Below are 20,483 nucleotides of genomic sequence, written 5' to 3' on the forward strand. Positions count from 1 at the left end.
TCACGCTGTGACGCATTCGGTCAGGCTGACGAGAAATCCTCATTAGGTTTTCTAATGTTGTTCCGATGACGGAGTTTTTTTGTTTTGTTTTCGGTTGGTTTCAGCGTATTTTTGTACTATAGATGTAATTTAGTTGTATTTATTTTCCTATGTTGGGATGAAGGACGCTGTCGGCCGCGTTTATTAAGTGCTCTCTCTCCCTCATTATTTTTTATACCTTTCCTTTAGTCGTTTGCCTGTTTTGTTTCATACCAAAACATTAGGGCAAGTGCCATGTAGAGGACTTGCATTGCCATTTGGTAGTATTTATTTTAAGTTATATTAAAATGTTCAAATTTCCCAGTATGTCCATGTGGTATTTCTTTCTGTATTTAAGTTGTGATGTTTTAATGCTGCATCATCTCTATACTTGTGTATTTTATATATATATATATATATAAAATATCTTTTTTTTTTTTTTCATTTTTAACAGAGGATAATAGTTCAATTTTTTTAAGATAAGCTTAAATAATGAATAAAATTACTCATAAAACAGGAACATGACAATACCAAACAAAATTAGGCTGTTTTATTAAGGAAAATGCATATAGTTCAGTGCATAAGGGTTTGCTTTAATTCAACCAAATGACTATCAAACTAACAAAAAACCGTATGACAGAAATATATAGTCCTGACATACAAAAACTATCCTCAAAATCCCGAATGTCAATCCGGAATAGCAGGAGGCCAGTCGACGTCTACGGACTGAAACACACAGAGACAGGAAGGAGGAATATTAGAGATTTTGGAGATAATGTGCATCTGTGACTTGTGATATTTCATGAGACGCACCTCGACGTCCAGCTCCAGAATATCAGCGTCGGTCTTCATGAGGTCACAGAGGTTGGGTTTAGTGCGGCCGAAGTCTCCGTGCACAAACTCTTTAATGTAACTGCAGTGACGTCCGTGAAGGGAAACCACGACAATTAAAAGTACACTGAAGAACACTATAAATATTAATAGTATTTCTCAATATTACTGTTTTTACTAGGGATGCACGATATATCGGCCACCGTATCGGTATCGGCCAATATATGGTCATTTTTAATGTTACCGTTATCGGCCTGATAAGAAAATTTGTCTGATATATAAAAGCTGATAAATAATGTACTATTTTCTTCAGCTGAGACACTTCAGATGCGCACTGTTCAACATGACGGTTTTGAATTGCTTGAAATATGATTGAAATCACTTCAAAAAAGAAAAAAAAACAGTAAAGTGTAACGTGCAGCACGAGTCTGTCATATCAGCTACATAAAATCATAATGAGAACATTATAATTGTGTACATGGCTTTTAATGGTGAGACTTGTTTTTGTAATCAGGCTCTCAAAAATTACATAAAAATTGAGATTTATCAGCTTTCAAATATAAAGAATTATCGGTATCGGCCAAAATTTTCATATCGGTGCTTTTTTTTTTATCAGCCTTGGTGAGCAGAAGAGACTAAAAATCTTTGAAGCAGTAGTGTAGATGTTTGTGTAGTAATTGTCAGTACCTCACACATGAGAACTACAGATGTGAATGTGTATTTGGGAAGGATACGTCCCGGCCTGTGTGCACAGCTTCAAGGTGAAGTGGTGTGTGTCCAGGTGAACGGCGCTCATGGAGTGGACGAGTCTCTGTCGGACCGCCAGCGGCCGGCGATGCAGGACTCTCAGCGGAGTCTTCTGAGCGATCTTCAGATCCTAAACACACACACACACACTCATCAGGACGTCTCTTCTCAAGCCTCCTGCTCAACAGATCTCAAAGCACAGAAAGACCTTGATGTTTCTGAGGAAGTCCAGATCCGTGTCGTCGATGGCTTTCTGAGTCCAGATGAGGGCGCTGTAGGTTTTGGTCTTCTCCTCTTCGCCCTCTTTCATGCGGCTTGTTGCATCCCTGCAGAAACACACTCGAAATTACTAGGGCTGGATCGAAAAGGTTGATTTCTCGATTCTCATTTTGATCAACCGATATTGATTCATAAATCCAAATAATCAATCAGTTGTTAATTATAACACTCAATATTATAGTATGGGGTGTCCTGTATAGTTTAAAGTGTGCCATGTACTGTACCCGATATATATCCAAATGCATCGATATTGAATGGAAACCGGAATTGAATCGACTTCATATCTTTATATCTTATATTTGTGCTTATAGACAACACACACATATGTGACCCTGGATGACAAAACCAGTCACATGGGTCAAATTTTTGAAATTGAGGTTTATACATCATGTGAAAGCTGAATAAATAAGCTTTCCATTGATGTGTGGTTTGTTAGGATAGGACAATATTTGGACGAGATAAAACTATTGAAAATCTGGAATCTGAGGGTGCAAAAAAATCAAAACATTGAGAAAATCTCCTTTAAAGTTGTCCATTTATGTTGGCGATTGTGCTGCATTCACTCACAAAAATAAATATTTTATATATTTACAGTAGGAAATTTACTAAACATCTTCATGGAACATGATCTTTACTTAATATCCTAATGATTTTTGGCATAAAAGAAAAATTGATCATTTTGACCCATACAATGTATTGTTGGCTATTGCCACAAATATACCCGTGCGACATGTGACTGGTTTTGTGTGATCCATGGTCACATATACACATTCACACACAAATATATATACACTCACTCACACACACACACACACACACTCACCTGGTAACAATCTGTAGGTGTCGTACTCTAATTTTGTCAGACGACTGGTTGATCGTCTGCAGGACAGGAGAGAACAGAAATCAAAATTCACATTTTCCATCCTTATTCCCAGAAATGATATAAAGCCAGCCAATCAGATTGCGAGTTTAGAAAAAGATCTTGACATTTTTATCAGCAATATGCATTTGACTGACAATACATTATCTCATTTTGGTACCAACACTGTAAAAAGTGAACAGTTGGATCAACTTAAAAAAAATTACTTCAATTGGTAACACCTAAAGAAATTAAGTTTCCTCAACTTAAATTATCACGTTTTTCATGATAAAACATGATAATTTAAGTTGAGAAAACTTAATTTCTTTAGGTGTTACCAATTGAAGTAATTTTTTAAAATTGATCCAACTATTCACTTTTTACAGTGAATTATACTTTTTAAAAATATCAGGAATTGACACACTGTGAGAGGACAGAACTGTAACAAACCGTTTCAAAAGACTTTAATATATTGCCAGTATAAATGCACGAGTAATCTGTTACTGATACTAAAGATTCCCGAAGAGCAGTAAAACTACACCTCCTGTAGTTGTTTGATCTCAGTCCTGCTGAATTTGGTTCGATGTGGGTTCAGAAGCTCCAGAGCGAACGGTCGACCTGAGGAACAACACGTGAATTAAAGCAAACACATGACCGCTTCGACACAAACCTCATTTGTGCCGCATATAAGGCAAAATTAGTGTGGAAAAAATGTCGAGTGTGTGTTTTACCGTTTCCCAGAGTCCTCACATCCACGTCTTCTCGTCCGGAAGATGAGAAGTTAAAACCTACACGGATGAGACAGGAAAAAAGACTCACCGGTAAACCTCGCAGGTCTGAAATGGATCTGTGCATCACATACGTCGTGCCGACACACACTCACCGTCAGCTCTGAAGGAGGACAGGAGCGGAGCGGCGATCAGCTCCTCCACGGATCCATCCATCCGCCTCTCTCCATCGATCACCCACGGCGTCTGCGGGAGCTCCCGGGAAAACTTATTGTACCGACCTGCGGAGACGGTAAGATTTGTTTTGTTTTTTTTCTAAAGAAAATAATACTTTTATTCAGCAAGGATGCATTAAATTCATTAAAAGTGACAATAAAAACATTTATAATGCTAAAAAAAATTCAAACAAATGCTGTTCTTTTTAACTTTCTATTCATCAAAAAAATCCTAAAATCAATAATAATATGAAGCAGCACAACTGTTTTCAACACTGATAATAATCAGAAATGTTTCTTCATATTAGAGTGATTTCTGAAGGATCATGTGACACTGAAGACTGGAGTAATGATGCTGAAAATTCAGCTTTGATCACAGGAATAAATTACAGTTTAACATACGTATATTCAAATAGAAAACAGATATTTTAAATTGAAATAATATTTCCCAAAATTACTGTATTTTTGATCAAATAAACAAAGCCTTGGTGAGAAAAAATAAAAAAACCGTACCAACCCCATATATATAAATATAAATCACACTAAAATGGACAATTCAATTGACAGTCCTACTAACAACATATAAATCTGATGTTTAGTAAGTATTTGGATGTACCTGCTATAAAGACAGACGTGTGGAGACATGAGGTGTCCAGCGCTGTACATCTAGTGTTTGGCTTCTTCGGGGGACATGGGTAATTCCTGCACACAACATCCAACATTTAAAGGGAAGCACCAAAAGCTGTCTCAAGCGAGCATGAACACCACAGACACTGACCGGCTGAACTTCTCATCAGAGATCTTCTCCAGAGCTTTGACCACCGCCATCCTGGTGAAGATGGACTGAGGGACAGACACCCAGAGGATTACAACTAAACCACTTTTATATTCCAAACAGGCACTTTTGAGCTTTAAACAGGACCTATTATGCTTTTTTACATGTTCATCTTTCTTTAGTGTGTGATGTTGCTGGTTAAGCATGAAAAAGGTCAGCAAAGTTACAAAGTCACTCCGAAAGGAGTTATTCTCTATATCAGTGTCACCGTTTCTGAACTCCCTGAAACGCCTCCATTGTAGTCTTAAGTTTCCTTTTGGGAACAAACACGTCACAATATTCCTCATTTAAATAATTCCCGCCAAAGGCATACACTAAATAAAGGGGCGGGACCTGGTTGAGTGAGTTAGTAGTGTGTTAAACTCGAGGTTATGGTAAGGGGCCGTGACATTTCCCAAACACGCTCGAAGCGCTTGACCAATCACAACACAATGGTCCAGCCGACCAATCAGAGCACAGTGTGTTTTTCAGATGGAGGGGCTTCATAGAGACACAAACTAAACAGAGTTAATGACAGACTGGGAAGAGAGGAGCTGCAACAATGTCAAACATGTGAAAAACAATGTGTTTTTGAACATTCAAGCATGAAAACCCTATTTTAGTAGAGACTAAAAATTGAAAAAGTGCATAATAGGTCCTGTTTAAAGGATAGTGGAGAGAAACGGGAACGCAGATTGAGGACTGCAATCACAATATGGGAAAAACGGGAAAGCTTACCGCTTTGTTTTTGGTGGGTTTGAAACAGTCTGGACAGGTGTTCGCTCTGCCCAAAGAAAGACACAAACGTGCTAATCAGAAAGTGACATCACTTGGACCCATTCTACATGATGACAAGACGATTATATTTACATTTATGCGTAAAAGCGTCTGCTAATCGCATAAATGTAATATGTAAATACTCTAATTCAATATTCAAAATTGTTCAGCAAGTTGCAGTACAGCATTAGTCAAGCTCAACCATTCAACATGGTCATTGATCCACTTACAAGAAATGACAGTCCTCCTCGGTTTCTGGGTGTATAAACCCGACGCTCACTTCACACGGACTCTGCGGATCACAGAACGAAGATCAGAGATTAAGTAACAGCCAATTCCTCAGAAAGCCAGCAGTTTCACAGCAGGAGGACGACTCACATTGGCCAGGACAGCAGCTCCCAGTTCCTGGCCAATCTTTCCCTGTACGGCCCACTTGAACGCGTCCTTCACCTGGATGACATCATCTTTCCCTAAACACATGCTCTTCTCCCTGGAAACACAACAGTGGAGTTAAACGCAGCCCAGGACAGATAAGAGGAGAACCCCTGCTTTAAACAGATGCGGTTGCTAGGAATGATGGGAAATGTGTGCTGCTCACATACCTGACTTCCTTTCTGACATGCAACCAGCAGGAATGCTTTAAAAATGCACAGAGAAACACATTTTGTCCAGATTTGTATCATGAAAGTAGATGATAAACGGGTCATCTGTGGAGGGCGGGACTCACCTCTCTGACGGACAGCTGAGCAGGGAGAGATACGGTCAGCACCAGACTGTCAAACTCAAACTGCTGCTTTTTCACAGCATCTGACACCTGTGGATGAACACACTACACATTACAGCCACACAGCAGCACAATATAGATATAAAAACATAACATCAAGAATATAGGTAACACTCTACAATAAGATATCGCTAGTTAATGCATTAACTAACAACGAGCAATACATTTCTACAGCTTTTATTAACCTTTGCTAATGTTAGTTGGGACATTCTACCAGAAACGTACATTTGCTGTCCTGGCACTACTATTGTTTTATAAAACTGGTGTAATCCACATATTTCCCAAAACTGTCATACAGTGAATTAATTTAGAGGGTTTTACAACAGAATATGTTATGTATTTGATTAAATTGTTTTTTATTTTTGTTTAAAAAACAGTTTTTAAAATTAAGAACCCCTAAAATGTACTGTCCCAGGTCAAATCTCAATTCTATACATCATATAAATAATAATTATACATTTGAAATTCATATAAAAAACAATACCATAGCACATTTAAGATGTTATAATTTGTATTATTCGATTAAAATCTTCAGTAGAATGAATTAATAATAAATAAATTGATTTTTTAGAAGTGTCCCCGGGTTTCTGTCATGCCCTGTCACACTTGCATAAAAGATTCCAAGAAAAGTGTGTGATATGTCTTTAAGGTCCCAAATCACAGGAAGTGACCTCATTTGCCTCTCATCACACACTGGCACCAACCAGAGGTAATTTCTGTCCTTGAATTTTGTAATTTTAAGCCTTTCTGCATGTTTTTACCTGAGGTCGAGCTACTACGTCAGTTCCTGTCACGCAATAATGTCCCAGAAAATGTATGTCAATAGGTTTAGATTTGGAACAAATTAAATCTTTTGTGTAAATACTCTCTGAACTGTTGTCAGTTTTTATGCTAGCATGCTAAATAGCTGAGTTATAGCTGTTAAAATGTCTGACTGTCAGGCCCTGTCACGTCAGGCTCTGTCACATTTCACTGTGACAGGGCCTGACATTCTGTGACGGGGCCTGATACATTGCTTGTTTGTAGTGAATACCACAGGTAATCTTGTTTCATTGCAGATGAATATGTTGACTTCTGCTAACATTTGTTTATTTATTTATTTTGAATAAACGCCTAATTTCAATTCAGATTCAATTTAATTTTGATGCTGCAAACACTCATAAATGATAGATACAAATCTCTCTTTTGTCTGCGACAAAGATGAGCTGCATTTTAAGTTGTGTTTTGTTTATAAAAAAAAGAACAAATGTTTATAACTGTATATTTGCATAATAATGAGTAATCAATGAAATTCAAACAGATTCCAATGGCACCAGTTAGTGCAGTGGAGAGGCAAAGACAGTGGCGGGCCGTCGAAATGCTGATCCATGAAATACATCAATTTGTTATGTGTTTTTTAAAAGCTTACATAACTGAATCAGTTTAGTATTACCTGTAAGGATTTAATAGTTAATGATTTAAAGAATATATCTTGAACTCGTTAAAAAATGTGCTTTATGTGTTGCTACTTGTTCATCATTATTCAATTTTTAAATAAAAAAGATTCAACTGTTAAAAAATGGTTTTGTACAACAATATTAATTAATACAATAACACCAAAGACAAGTGTGCTGTGTGTATTGTTTCTTCTATTATACAGCTCTTAAGTTAGTGATTCAATAAGGAATCTGGGTAAAGAGATATATGATAACGTATATAGGATATATTAATGAATTTTACTTGTAGCCTACACAGGTTTAAAGTGGCTCATAATAGGCCTATTAGAGAATTAAAATACTGTTTACTCTTTAAAATCGAGACTATCTTTTCCCATTGTTAATTGTGTTTGATTAATTTTATTAATAAAGACTTATCCACTATTTAAATACAGATTTTTAGTATATTACTACAAATTATAAACATTTAGTTTTTTTTGTTTTTCAGAGAAAATCTGGTCATTTTAATGTAATTCGTAATGCTTGATGGAAAAAAATGTCAGTCCTGTCACAACATTGTCAACCCTGTCACACCACGGTCAGTCCTGTCACAAAGTATATTTTAGTCCAAAAATGGCTATTTTGATTATAACAATTATTGAAATGGGTATATAGTGATAGTAAAGACTGGATTATATATTTACAATAATGCGTTGGTACCAACCTTTACCCCAAAAGCCCCTTATTCAACAACATTATGTGAACCTGATGGTCATTCTTTATCTAAGAGCCCACAAAACAAGCAAAATCAGCCTGATAGTTGTGTTTTTTTTAATGAATTATATGTTTCCTTCAATAAGGGACAGATCCTCATTAAAATGATGATATTTGTGTAGAAGAGAGCATATTCTTTAACACACTTACATTATCAGCCATGTCTGTGACGGAGCCTGACATTTTAAAGAGTAACTGCATATTAAAATGCTTATTATTCAAAAATTATTATGTGCCGAGGTGGGATTTCAATAATTTACAATTATTCACTATCTCCTTTGTTAAAGTCAGTGTTAAAGTTGAAGGTTATTAATACTTTTTTTTTTTTGGGGGGGGGGATAGAAAATGTACGCTTCTGGTAGAATGTCCCAGTTAATAAAAATGTTCCCGTTTGTGTTTCTTCACAGTGCCTTCATTTGATCTTAAAAATGTTTTAGTAATTGTTGAGATTAACATTAGCTATGAAGATTAGTAAATGCTTACGAAGTGTCGTTTATTGTTAGTTCATGTTAACTAACGTTACCAAAAGAAAGCTTATCGTAAAGTGTTGCCAGAATATATTTTTGCATGAAGAATACATTTTTGTTTATTATTAATTATTATACACATACATATACATATATATATACATACATACATTATATAAGGGATAATGTATAGCGAGGCGGTTGTTATAGCGAATAACAACCCCGACAGGCTGAACGGGACCCCGACGCGAAGCGGAGGTTGTTATTCACTATAACAACCGCCTCGCTATACATTATCCCGCTTATTACATGGCTACCTACAAAATAAATCAATAATTTGACACAAATTATTGATTTAAAAAGGAGTTTATTAATTTAAAAACGATTGTATTGCTTCCGCTAAAGAAAATAGTCCGTTCCGCGTCCATAGCAACGCTCTGTTTTTCATGGCAACGGTGTGTTATACTTCGCGTCGGGGTCCCGTTCAGCCTGTCGGGGTTGTTATTCGCTATAACAACCGCCTCGCTATACATTATCCCTTACATATATACACACTCAAACACATATATATATGTGGCCAAAAGTGAAGTCCAGCCTAGGGAAATTGCCATTGTGAAAAAATATTGTGTAGTTGCCAATTGTTTTATTTGTGATAACGCAATGAAACATGCCGAATTGTGCGGACATAACATTGGCCAGGCTGTCATACAAAGAAATGATGAACACATGCAAAAACAAGAGAGAACCAACAAAATATCAATAACTGATTATGTTGTGGCGAGTCAATGTTCGATTTTTTTTTTTCTGTAATCATTTCTTTGCATAGTAAAATAAAACCTGTAGTTGTATAATAAAAAAATTATTAGCAAAATAATTTTGTCAGATAAATACATTAACTAAGTTTAGTGTTTTGTTCTTCCCTCATATTTAACATGTTTAAAAAACCTCAAATATTTACCTCATATTTTTGATTGTTTAATTGAACTTGTAGAGTCATTAAAAACAAATATCCCCTCCAGACATCACTACTGTATGTGCATATGAGACATTTGAATTTTTTTGTATTATTGTATTTTTATTGGAAACGTTCTGTGTGATGGGATTCTTTGTAGGTATTACCAAAATGATAATAAAAACACACACCTGTTTAGCAAAAGTGGGATGACAGAAGTCCTGCAGGACTCCCAAACAGACGGGACAGATGTCTGAGTCCGGCTCGGCGGGCGTAACGCAATCCTCATCCACTCTCATGCGTTTATTGGGCGGGTCGTCAGTCTTGCCCTCACCAGAGGCATCGTGGGACTGCGGGCTGTTTTCCTCACTGACGAAGGCGAGAAGCTCCTTGTGCATGTCCTACAAACAGAAATGCTTGTTAAAGGGGTTGTTGATTATGATTTCACTTTTCTAACTTTAGTTAGTGTGTAATGTTGCTGTTTGAGCATAAACAACATCAAGTTTCAATGCTCAAAGTTTAAAGCAAAGGGAGATATTTGAAATATTTTTTTAAGGACTATAACAAACGGCTGGTAGAGACTACACCACAATCCTCCCGGGTTAGTGACATCAATAACCCTAAAATGTACATAAACCCCGCCCACGGAACACGATTTATAGATTATCATGACAGAATATGTTAATCAATGACTAGAAGATAACTACACATAAGCTACATAAATTCATCAACTAAACATTCAGAAATGTCCTGTTGCATTCTACATGTTGTCACTTCTTCTCGAGTCTCTCCATCATTGTCTGGCTCCGGTTTGAACATAGAAAGCTAAAAGTTGCTGAAATTTTCAGTGCATGTCTGTGTGAGGTAAAAGGCCACGAGCTGTTGAAGCTCCGCCCCCTGTGCCGGGAGCAGCAGCTCATTTGCATTTAAAGGGACAGACACAAAAAAACAGTACGTTTTTGCTCACCCTTGTGGTGGATTTTTAATAGATAAAATAGTAAACTGTATATTAAACTAATCATGTCTCTAACATCTAACATTACTTCCTTTTTCAGGCCTAACATGATAACACTTTGAAACACAATGTACTAAAACGTTCTGTCCTGTGTTTTTGAATGTTGTATGTTGTGTTGCCATACCCCTTTGACTTTGGTAGTGTGAGTGTATAAATAACAAATTTGGGAACTGAAACTAGACAGATGACAAAATTTGAACTTTGTGATTAACAATGAAGTAATCATTAAAACAAAGTTTGCTTTACCTGGTAACAGAAGGGTTTGTCTATGAAAACCAATCAAATTGTGGGGAAATTATGTAATGCAGCATGACATTTTTGCCATTCCTCCTTATTCTATAAAAACTGTTGTATTCGTGTTAGCTGGTGGGATTCTCAATGGAATTTGTCTGAGATCCTCCGGCCTCGCTTCTTGGGAGAGATTCCCTGAGAACTGCTCGGGAAGATCCTCCGGCCGTGATTAAAGCATTTAAAGGACATTTGCTAAGGTCTGTTTGTCAATTATTCCTGCACAGGAAGAAAGCTAGTTAGGGAAGCAAGTTAGTTAGGTAGACTATATATTAAGCGTCGAATGGAGACGTTAGGGATCGTCGATTGGAGACGTTAGGGATCATCTATTGGAGACGTCCCCGGTAGACTTAGGTCAGATGAGATAGGACTTAGTTAGGTTTAGGAAAAAATCTACGACACCCTCAAAAGGTGACAAATTTAATATGCTGTATAAAAATATCTATGGGGTATTTTGAGCTAAAACTTCACATACACTCTCTGCGGACATCAAAGACTTATTTTACATCGTGTGAAAAGGGCATTATACCACCCCTTTAATGCCTGATACATAAACAGTGATTTTGGGGAAGCGGTTGAATGTGAATTTATTTGTTTATGATTAAACGCCAAATCAGCAGCAATGGCTATATTCATGGCAATCAAAGGTTTCAATTGAATCAAAAATAATTATGGTTACAATCAATTCAAAACATAGTTTATATTCATTGTAAGAATGTTGGGTTGAGTGTGAAAGACCTCGTATGAGCGTCTGTAAGCGGAGCTGCTTCCCACACAGCAGAAGCGCAGGACACATCTCACACAGCAGCCGGCGCTCAGCAGCTTCCTCACCACGGGACGGTCCTTCTCTTTCAGGGACAGCATACTGAGGGAACACGGCAAAACATGTCACAGTGTGTGAGGATAGGATGATGACAAATGTGTAATTGGTTTATATACAGGGTTTGTAAAAGGTGCTTAAAGTGCTTTTATTACAAACAACTTTAATGAGAATCATAGTTTCAAAAATTCAGAGTAGCGTCGTGATGAAGATTAAACGCATAATTTAACATAATAAATGATCTGTCCAAAACAACTCATATACATTATGGGAACATTATATTTCATCTAAAAATATTATTATATTTTAATTATTAAAAACAGATCTTATTCTTTCTCAGTCATTTATATTGCAACACACCCAAAATGCAGTCTGGAACAGTTAAGAAAAATAAAAACATAAAAATAAATTGTCATTTATTTTGAGAGACAAAGTCCTATCCATCGCTTCGCTCAACTACATCATGTCATTAATGTTATTTTTGCTTTTAAATATTTTTAATAAAGACAAAATGCTACCTTGTATTTCCATAAATGTATTTTTACGATGCTTAGTTTTATTAGATGTGCTGCATATTTACTAATACATAAAGTGGAAGTTGAAAGGACAAGGATGGGGACAAAAGCATCATCTTGATATAAGGACAAAGTATTTGGGAATATTATCGAAAAAATATTGTTAAAAATGGACGTATTATAAAAGCTTGCATCAGTCGCCCCACACATGATTTATATGACAAACACAAACAACACTAGTTTCATAGAATGACCCCTCTCTAAACATGCTCATCTCTCCTGCTTACCTTCACTGGATCACTTCAATCCTCAGAGGAAAACAGTGGAGTTGAGCCGGCGCTGCTTCCACGCGCGAACGCGCACAATACCACATGTGTTTATGAACGCTGTGTCACTGAACTACGCGCTATATATTAAACTCATTTCAACCTAAAGCATAGAAACCGCGCGAATCATATATCACAAAATTACAATACACAAAATACTCTGACATGTGTATAAGGGGGCGTTGCAGACCCACTACAGCATATTTCCTCACTGCATCTTCGCGAGGCATGTTTTAAGACACCCCTGGACGTCATCCTCACGCGCCGCACTGTCACGCTCGGGGTCCTTTCTCTGCTATCGTCGCAACCGGTGGATCTGGAAGGTTCTGTTTGGGGAATCCGAGCCGAACGTTATCTGAGCCCATCCGAACCGCAGAGACGGCCTAGAGACACCGTGACACGTCCATCTGCGCCTGTGAATTCCGCGGAATAAAACGGCATAAATATTAGCCATCATGCCTGAAGTCGGAGCGTTTCCAAGCGGGTATAAAAACAAAGGAGGTGCGTATGTGGACCGGGACAAACCCGCGCAGATCCGCTACAGCAACATCAGCGCCGGGAAAGGTGAGGAGATCCGCATTAAATCTGACAGGAACACTGACAGGGATGTGTTTTATTATATTGCTGCACCTCATGATGTGCAGTGGGAGCATGAGTCGCGTACCGTTATTATAAACATGACAATATCTGCGCGAGCGCTTTCATTTCTGCAAACGTGACCATGTTTAACAGCATTAGATCAGGAAAATGTCGCCATGTATGGTCATCATCATCACAATAACGCACATTCACTCTCTCACACTCACACACACACACACACACACACCAGCGTCCAAATAAGGTGTGGTCCTCATTTTGACAACACATGATGACTTTTACAGTCATGGACACTAAGTGCGTATTCATGAATATGTACGTATGATCTAAGTATAAATATTGTTATTTTAGTGAAAAAAAAATGACGTCTCACACATTTCATTCATTAAGAAAGTCTTCATTGTTGCTAGAAATTAGAACATTATTTAAAATAGTGTGTATATATATATAATAAAATATGAGGTAACTAAAATGCAAAGTAATAAGTTTATATATTTTTTTTTTATTACTTTTACATTTGGTATCACATATGTTATATATATATTTCAGTTTTTAAACTTTTATTTATATATATTTTTTTATATATATGCATGCATATATAATTAATTTTGTGTATATATAATATATATATTTTTTTTTAAATAATGCACATTTTAGTTACCATATTTATATATGCGTGCGGTGGAATATATATATATATTAGATTTTAAATTCTTTATAAATTTCCCATTTAAATATGGCAGCAGGTGTAATGATTAATGTTTGATCTTGTCTTTTGATTGACAGCTGTCGCAGATGCCATCAGAACAAGTCTGGGCCCTAAGGGCATGGACAAAATGGTACTGTTTTTCATTGATATAAATCTCATCATATAATATGAAAGCTTTATGCTTCACTTGACTTGGCTGTGTATCAATAACTGTGTTTGCTGTGCACTGAATGAATGTTTTTGTTCTCTGCAGATTCAGGATGGGAAGGGAGACGTGACCATCACCAATGATGGAGCCACAATCCTCAAACAGATGCAGGTGCTTCATCCTGCGGCCAAAATGGTACGTCATTCATTCATTTCTATAAGCTGAAGGTGCTGAATGAAAGTTTTTGTTTTAGATTGATATGATTTGCTAAGGGTTTGGGGGGAAATTCACACATGAATTGCGATTCTATTTTCTACCAATTTGAATTAAAAAAATCTTCTAATGTTGATGTTATGTTGTTATTATTACAAAAAAGGCAGACATCACCAGTGTAGCACATCGAGAACAGATTTTGAATTGAACATCTGAATGATTCCCACCCAAACTATTGCATGTCCAAGGTCACGTCTGGGGTATCATGGGGTGTATTTGTGTGTGTTTCAGATGGTGGAGCTGTCTAAAGCTCAGGATATCGAGGCTGGTGACGGCACTACATCAGTGGTGGTGATCGCTGGAGCTCTTCTTGATGCTTGCTCTAAACTGCTACAGAAAGGTAAGCTTTAGTTACGATAAGTGTGCTTTTTTTATACATGCATGAACATGTTGGACATAAAATTAAATGAATTATAACCCTCTGATGCATGAGCTTTAAGTCTCCCTGTAGTCGATCATTTTATCCCCTAAATCTCATCTTTGATCACCAAAATTACATATTTAAAAAGTTTTACCTTAAAATAGCTTGAATTTAACTCTACACCCTTGCCTCATTTAGTATACGCGGTTCTATGAATATGCAAATGAGCCCCCGCCTCCACTCACTCACACCAGCTCAGAGATCCCAGCGATTTCAAAGCGTGTTTTTGAGACTGTCTTTGGTTCGCTGCAGTTTTAAGGAGAAAATACTCAGCAATGGTGTCGACTTATGAATTTACACGTGGTTTGTCTTAAAGCATATTAAAAACACCACATAGACATATAAACATTAAAAGCTTGATTTTCACCACAGGGGGACTTTAAAAGCCATTTTGGGGTGTCCGTTGACCTTCATTATTCTGTCATAGTGGTGTTTATTTATGATAACAAAAAATGGTCTGTTTTTCCTGCCAGGAATCCACCCGACCATCATTTCCGAGTCCTTCCAGAAGGCCGTGGATAAAGGCGTGGAGATCTTGACCTCCATCAGTCAGCCGGTGCTGCTCAGTGACAAAGAGACGCTTCTGAACAGCGCCACCACCTCGCTCTGCTCTAAGGTTGTGTCTCAGTACTCCAGCCTGCTCGCGCCCATGAGCGTCGACGCCGTCATGAAGGTCATCGACCCCGCCACCGCCACGAGCGTTGATCTCCGCAACATCCACATTGTCAAGAAACTCGGGTGAGATTCAGTATAAGTGTAAAACCTGGCAGATACGGTTAACTTTGAGAATGAAGGCACACCATAGACTGTAAAAACATGGACTAAGTGTCCGTGACGTCACCCGTATGTTTCTGAAGAGCATTTTTGAAGCCCAAAGTGGGCGTAGCCGACCGTCGCCATCTTGGCTGTGCATCACTCCCGGACAAACGACAATGGGCAGCGAGGCGTATTATTAGTATTAGCTGAAGTGACGTGACGCTTAACAGACAGCAGACAAACGGCTAGTAGTGAAGCAGCGGCAATCCACCTGTCACTCAAGTGGCCACGCCCTTAATTATGCAGAACTTTAAGGCTTAATATAATTTAAATGGATGAGTTTTAAAAAAATTCACCCCCCTCACAGTTGTCATGAAGGGCAAAATTAGCTATATAGACCAAAACCACTTTTTGTACCAGGCTGTAAACATGTTTCTTTCTGCTGTAAAAGTAGGCATATTAACATGGGGATTTATGGGATTGACTCTCTTTTGGAGCCTGTCTCTAATGGCCAGTCGATGAATAGCAGTTTAAGTCACTTGTGTTGGTTTCAAGAAAGAGACTGGAAGGTTGTCGCTTGAGACGCATGGAAAGGGATACAAATATTCCCCGGTCTTTATTCTGTTTCATATGTTTGCAGGTTACAGACAGTTTTCAGGTTGCAAAAGTAAATTCATGGGTGTGTTTGTGTTTGCAGAGGAACCATTGATGACTGTGAGCTCGTGGATGGTCTGGTGTTGACTCAGAGGGTGAGCACTGCGGTGTCCCGTGTGGAGAAGGCCAAGATCGGCCTCATCCAGTTCTGCCTGTCTCCTCCCAAAACTGATGTACGTGGTCATATGCAAATACATTTTAAAATATTTTAAGAACTTGCATCTTCTTGCATCTATTGCATGCATTGGTCGAGATCGTACTCATTGTTTTAATGTGTTTGTGTGATGCTTTTGTTGGGACAGATGGACAATCAGATTGTGGTGTCGGACTACGCTCAGATGGACCGTGTGCTCCGTGAGGAGAGAGCTTACATCCTCAACCTGATCAAACAGATTAAGAAAGCCGGCTGCACTGTGTTGCTCATCCAGAAATCCATCCTGAGGTACAAAATCACCACAAACCTCACAGTCACTGACAGGGAGGAAACCTGAAACACTAACCTTTCTATATACAGTAGTGGCCGGAAATGATGTCCAGAGGGGATAATTAAACAATCAAAATATGGGGAGAATATTATATTGGGATGAATAAACTAAACCTAGGCCTGGTTTCACAGACAGGGTTTAGATTAAGCCAGGATTAGGCCTTAGTTCAGTTTGGACATTTAAAGGAATGGTTCTCTTTAAAATGAAAATCCTGTCATCATTTACTCACCCTCATGTTGTTTCAAACCTGTATGAGGTTATTTCTTCTGCTGAACACAAAAGAAGATATTTTGAAGAATGTTGGTAACCAGACAGTTGATGGACCATTGACATCCATAGTGGGAAAAAAAAATACTATGGAAATCAATGGTGTCCATCAACTGTGTGGTTACTGACATTCTTCAAAAGGCCTTTAGAAGCTGTTTTACTCGAGCTCTCAAGCTTGTTGGTCAGTGCATATGAAGAGCTCCAGTGGAGTGTATCAGCCTCTGTCTCAACGGGTTTGTGAATCCCTGTGTGTTTCAGAGATGCCTTGAGTGATCTGGCCCTTCACTTCCTGAATAAGATGAAGATCATGGTGATCAAAGACATTGAGAGGGAGGAAATTGAATTCATCTGTAAGGTAAGACCAGCAGATCCAGCACTGTCGTGAAACCATTGAATGCTTGCTAACACTTGATTTTAAGGTGATGTAGTTACACGTTACTACTTACTATAGTAATAACAGTAAATTATGTGCAATTACATGCAACTAACCCTAAACCAAACCCTATTTAGTTCATTAATGTTACTCAAATAAGTACTATGTAACTAAATCACCTTAAATGAAGTGTAACCAAATGCTTTTTAGTGTCTGATATCTAATACACATTCTGAAGTGGACATGCCTCTTCTTTCCCATCAGACTATTGGCACCAAACCTATAGCTCATATTGACCAGTTCACTCCAGAGATGCTGGGAACCGCCGAGCTAGCAGAAGAGATTAGCCTGGACGGATCCGGCAAACTAGTGAAGGTAACCCACCTTTTATAGCATAGATGCATCTCCAACTGAACATGTTTTGTTTTTCTCATGCATACAGGATGAGAAACAGAATTCATATTTAGTTAAACATTTATTCATACACACGTACTCAATGCAGAGATTCAGATGTTTTCGTTCTCTCCGTGCTGGATAATGACAGCAGTGTGGTGTTTGTGTTTGTAGATCACAGGGTGTGTAAATCCCGGAAAGACGGTCAGTATTGTCGTCCGCGGTTCCAACAAACTGGTGATTGAGGAGGCCGAACGATCCATCCACGATGCCCTCTGCGTCATCCGCTGTCTGGTCAAGAAGAGGTAACAGAGACTCCGATGGTTTTATGCGTTTCTCAACACATAACCTGCTTGCAGTTTTAGATTCATATATAAAGTATTAAATTTTTTTTTTTAGAAGTAGGTTTATATTCAAATACAAAAAAAAAAAAAAAATCTCATAGGATTATTTATGCAGTGTAACTGTGTTCATGCCACCTCTGAGCTGCATTAATCATTGTATAAATCATCTAAATGCTACTTCAGATGAAGGTTCTGTTAAGATTTTGTTAATACTGACCGATTTCATTTGATTTGTAACTATTGTCTTATTCTAATTGAATTTGATTAAACGTTAAAACGTTTCAATGTCACATTAGATAATGCATTAACTAACACGAACTAACAACAAGCAATATATTTTTACAGTATTTAATAACCTTTGTCAATGTTACTTATTAGAAGTGTTCATGTTCGTTCACTGTGCATAAACTCATGTTAACGGATACAAAAATGTATTGATAAATGTCGAGATTAATAAGTGCTGTAAAACTATTGTTGATTGCTAGTGTTTGTTTACTAATGTAAACAAATCAAACCTTATTGTAAAGTGTTTCTGAATGCAGTCACTTTTGCAGATTTAATTATGTAGTGGAGGGGCTATCATGGCAAAATAGCCTTATAAAATTCATCCGCTACACGGTTAAGGACCGAGTGTATAAGTGCTTTACTTTTGAGTCAGCAGAAGCTGTTTGCTAACTCTTCTCCCTGTGCGTCTGCAGATATCTGATTGCTGGCGGTGGCGCTCCAGAGATTGAGCTGGCTCTGAGGTTGGCAGAATATTCCCGCAGTCTGGCCGGCATGGAGGCGTACTGTGTGCGCGCGTACGCCGACGCCCTCGAGGTCATTCCCTCCACTCTGGCAGAGAACGCTGGTCTTAATCCCATCTCCACTGTCACGGAGCTGCGCAACAGACACGCTCAGGGAGAGAAGACAGCCGGGATTAATGTCCGCAAGGTGTGGCTTTCAAGCACCCGCTCAATAGTGCCATCTACGGACTGAGAGCTGTAATGGCAATCAGAAAATCAATGCCTAACATGTGTTTTGGTCTCTCAGGGTGGGATCTCTAACATCCTGGAGGAGCTGGTAGTTCAGCCTCTGCTGGTCTCTGTCAGCGCACTCACCCTGGCCACGGAAACGGTCCGCAGCATCCTCAAGATTGATGATCTCGTGAGTGATTCATGTCTAATGAGCTCTTAAAAGGACATTCACCCAAAAATGAACTTTCTTTTATCCATTACTCACCCTTTTGAGTACCCATTACTCACTCAAGAGTTTCTTTCTTCTGCTGAACAGAGAAGATATTTTGAAGAATATCAGTAACCAGACAGTTGATGGAGCCCATTGACTTCCATAGTGGGGAAAAAAAAACTATGTAAGTCAATAAGGACCATTAACTGTCTGGTTAACAATATTCTTCAAAATATCATCTTTTGTGTTCAGCAGACGAACAACATGAGGGTAAGTAAATGATGACAGGATTTTCCCTATCCCTTTAAGTATTTAACAATACACCACAAGTGAATAGGGTAAAAAATAATAATAATTAATATATATCATCATACTTCCCTAGTTGATTGATGTACATTAAGAATTGCAAAAAAAAAAAAAAAAATGTATTACAAGTTTTCTGAAAAGTTACGTTTTAATTTGCAGATGATAAATGATCTAATCACATATGTATGCCAATTTGCATAAATGTGCAAAACATTGGATAAAGCAAGGTTCAAAATTCCTGTTTCATTTTGTTTACATACTAGTCAAAAGTTTTACAGATGGGATTTTGGATTTCTACTTTTTCAATCCATGAATCAGAAAATACTGTCAGCAGCCAGAAAAAAAGAAAGAAAAAAAAAAGTATTGTGATCAAAATGACAGGCTCAAATAGATAAAGTGCAATAAAATGGGTTTTCTTTCTAGTCTAAAACAAGTTATAAAAAGCCAAATAGCACAAAAACTTCAAATTGACCAGTGCATGAAAAACAATGCTTTTCTGTAGTGTCTTGCTTTAAAGGACGATAATTAGTGCTGATGTTGACTGTGAACGCTCAAACATTAATGACGTCTCATTTGTTCTGCAGGTGAACACACGATAAAGTGAATGTGTCTAGTGAAGGAAGATCCAAGTCCACGCAAGAACCCTGTTAAAACCAACTGATCTGTCGCTGTCTGTAGCTGTTACCTGGAGTAATTTAATAAAGCATGTTTTTTGACACGGTAACTGGTTTTTGTTGGGTTTTTTTGTCTTTGATATGAGGTGCATATAATAATTTATTTACATGGTGGTTGGTTGTCGTGGCCAGTGCATTACTGCATGTCAGGAAGTTTAATCTTGTTAGCTAATCTGCTTATGTGATCAGAGACAGGGCTCTGCTGTGAAGCCTGAGAAAGTCTGAGATCAACGGCTGACCATCCTTATTTCTAATCAACAACCTTCGGACTTAAAACCCAGTATTGTAGCAC

At 37.9% G+C, this 20,483-nt stretch overlaps 2 protein-coding genes across 2 annotated transcripts; one reads left to right on the forward strand and one right to left on the reverse strand.

The window, feature by feature from the left end:
- Positions 1–536: 536 nt before the first annotated feature.
- Positions 537–12,756, reverse strand: pus10 (pseudouridine synthase 10). Its single transcript, XM_079897505.1, has 18 exons — positions 12,586–12,756; positions 11,702–11,828; positions 9,852–10,061; positions 5,996–6,082; positions 5,871–5,905; positions 5,647–5,758; positions 5,499–5,560; positions 5,230–5,275; positions 4,456–4,520; positions 4,294–4,379; positions 3,618–3,743; positions 3,466–3,522; positions 3,276–3,352; positions 2,699–2,754; positions 1,805–1,922; positions 1,584–1,726; positions 832–931; positions 537–744 (listed from the first exon to the last, which is right to left on the reverse strand). The coding sequence occupies exons 2-18, from the start codon at positions 11,825–11,827 to the stop codon at positions 706–708; spliced, it is 1,545 nt and encodes a 514-aa protein (XP_079753631.1). The 5' UTR covers position 11,828; positions 12,586–12,756; the 3' UTR covers positions 537–705.
- Positions 12,757–13,046: 290 nt separating this feature from the next.
- cct4 (chaperonin containing TCP1, subunit 4 (delta)) lies at positions 13,047–20,241 on the forward strand. Its single transcript, XM_079897491.1, has 13 exons — positions 13,047–13,188; positions 14,008–14,060; positions 14,184–14,273; positions 14,583–14,691; positions 15,246–15,510; positions 16,226–16,355; positions 16,485–16,624; positions 17,193–17,289; positions 17,572–17,682; positions 17,875–18,005; positions 18,743–18,977; positions 19,077–19,190; positions 20,102–20,241. Exons 1-13 carry the CDS (start codon positions 13,080–13,082, stop codon positions 20,114–20,116), a joined length of 1,599 nt encoding a protein of 532 aa, XP_079753617.1. The 5' UTR covers positions 13,047–13,079; the 3' UTR covers positions 20,117–20,241.
- Positions 20,242–20,483: the final 242 nt, after the last annotated feature.

This window comes from Squalius cephalus, assembly GCF_949319135.1.
Source record: "Squalius cephalus genome assembly, chromosome: 2".
In the NCBI taxonomy this organism is placed as follows: domain Eukaryota; kingdom Metazoa; phylum Chordata; class Actinopteri; order Cypriniformes; family Leuciscidae; genus Squalius; species Squalius cephalus.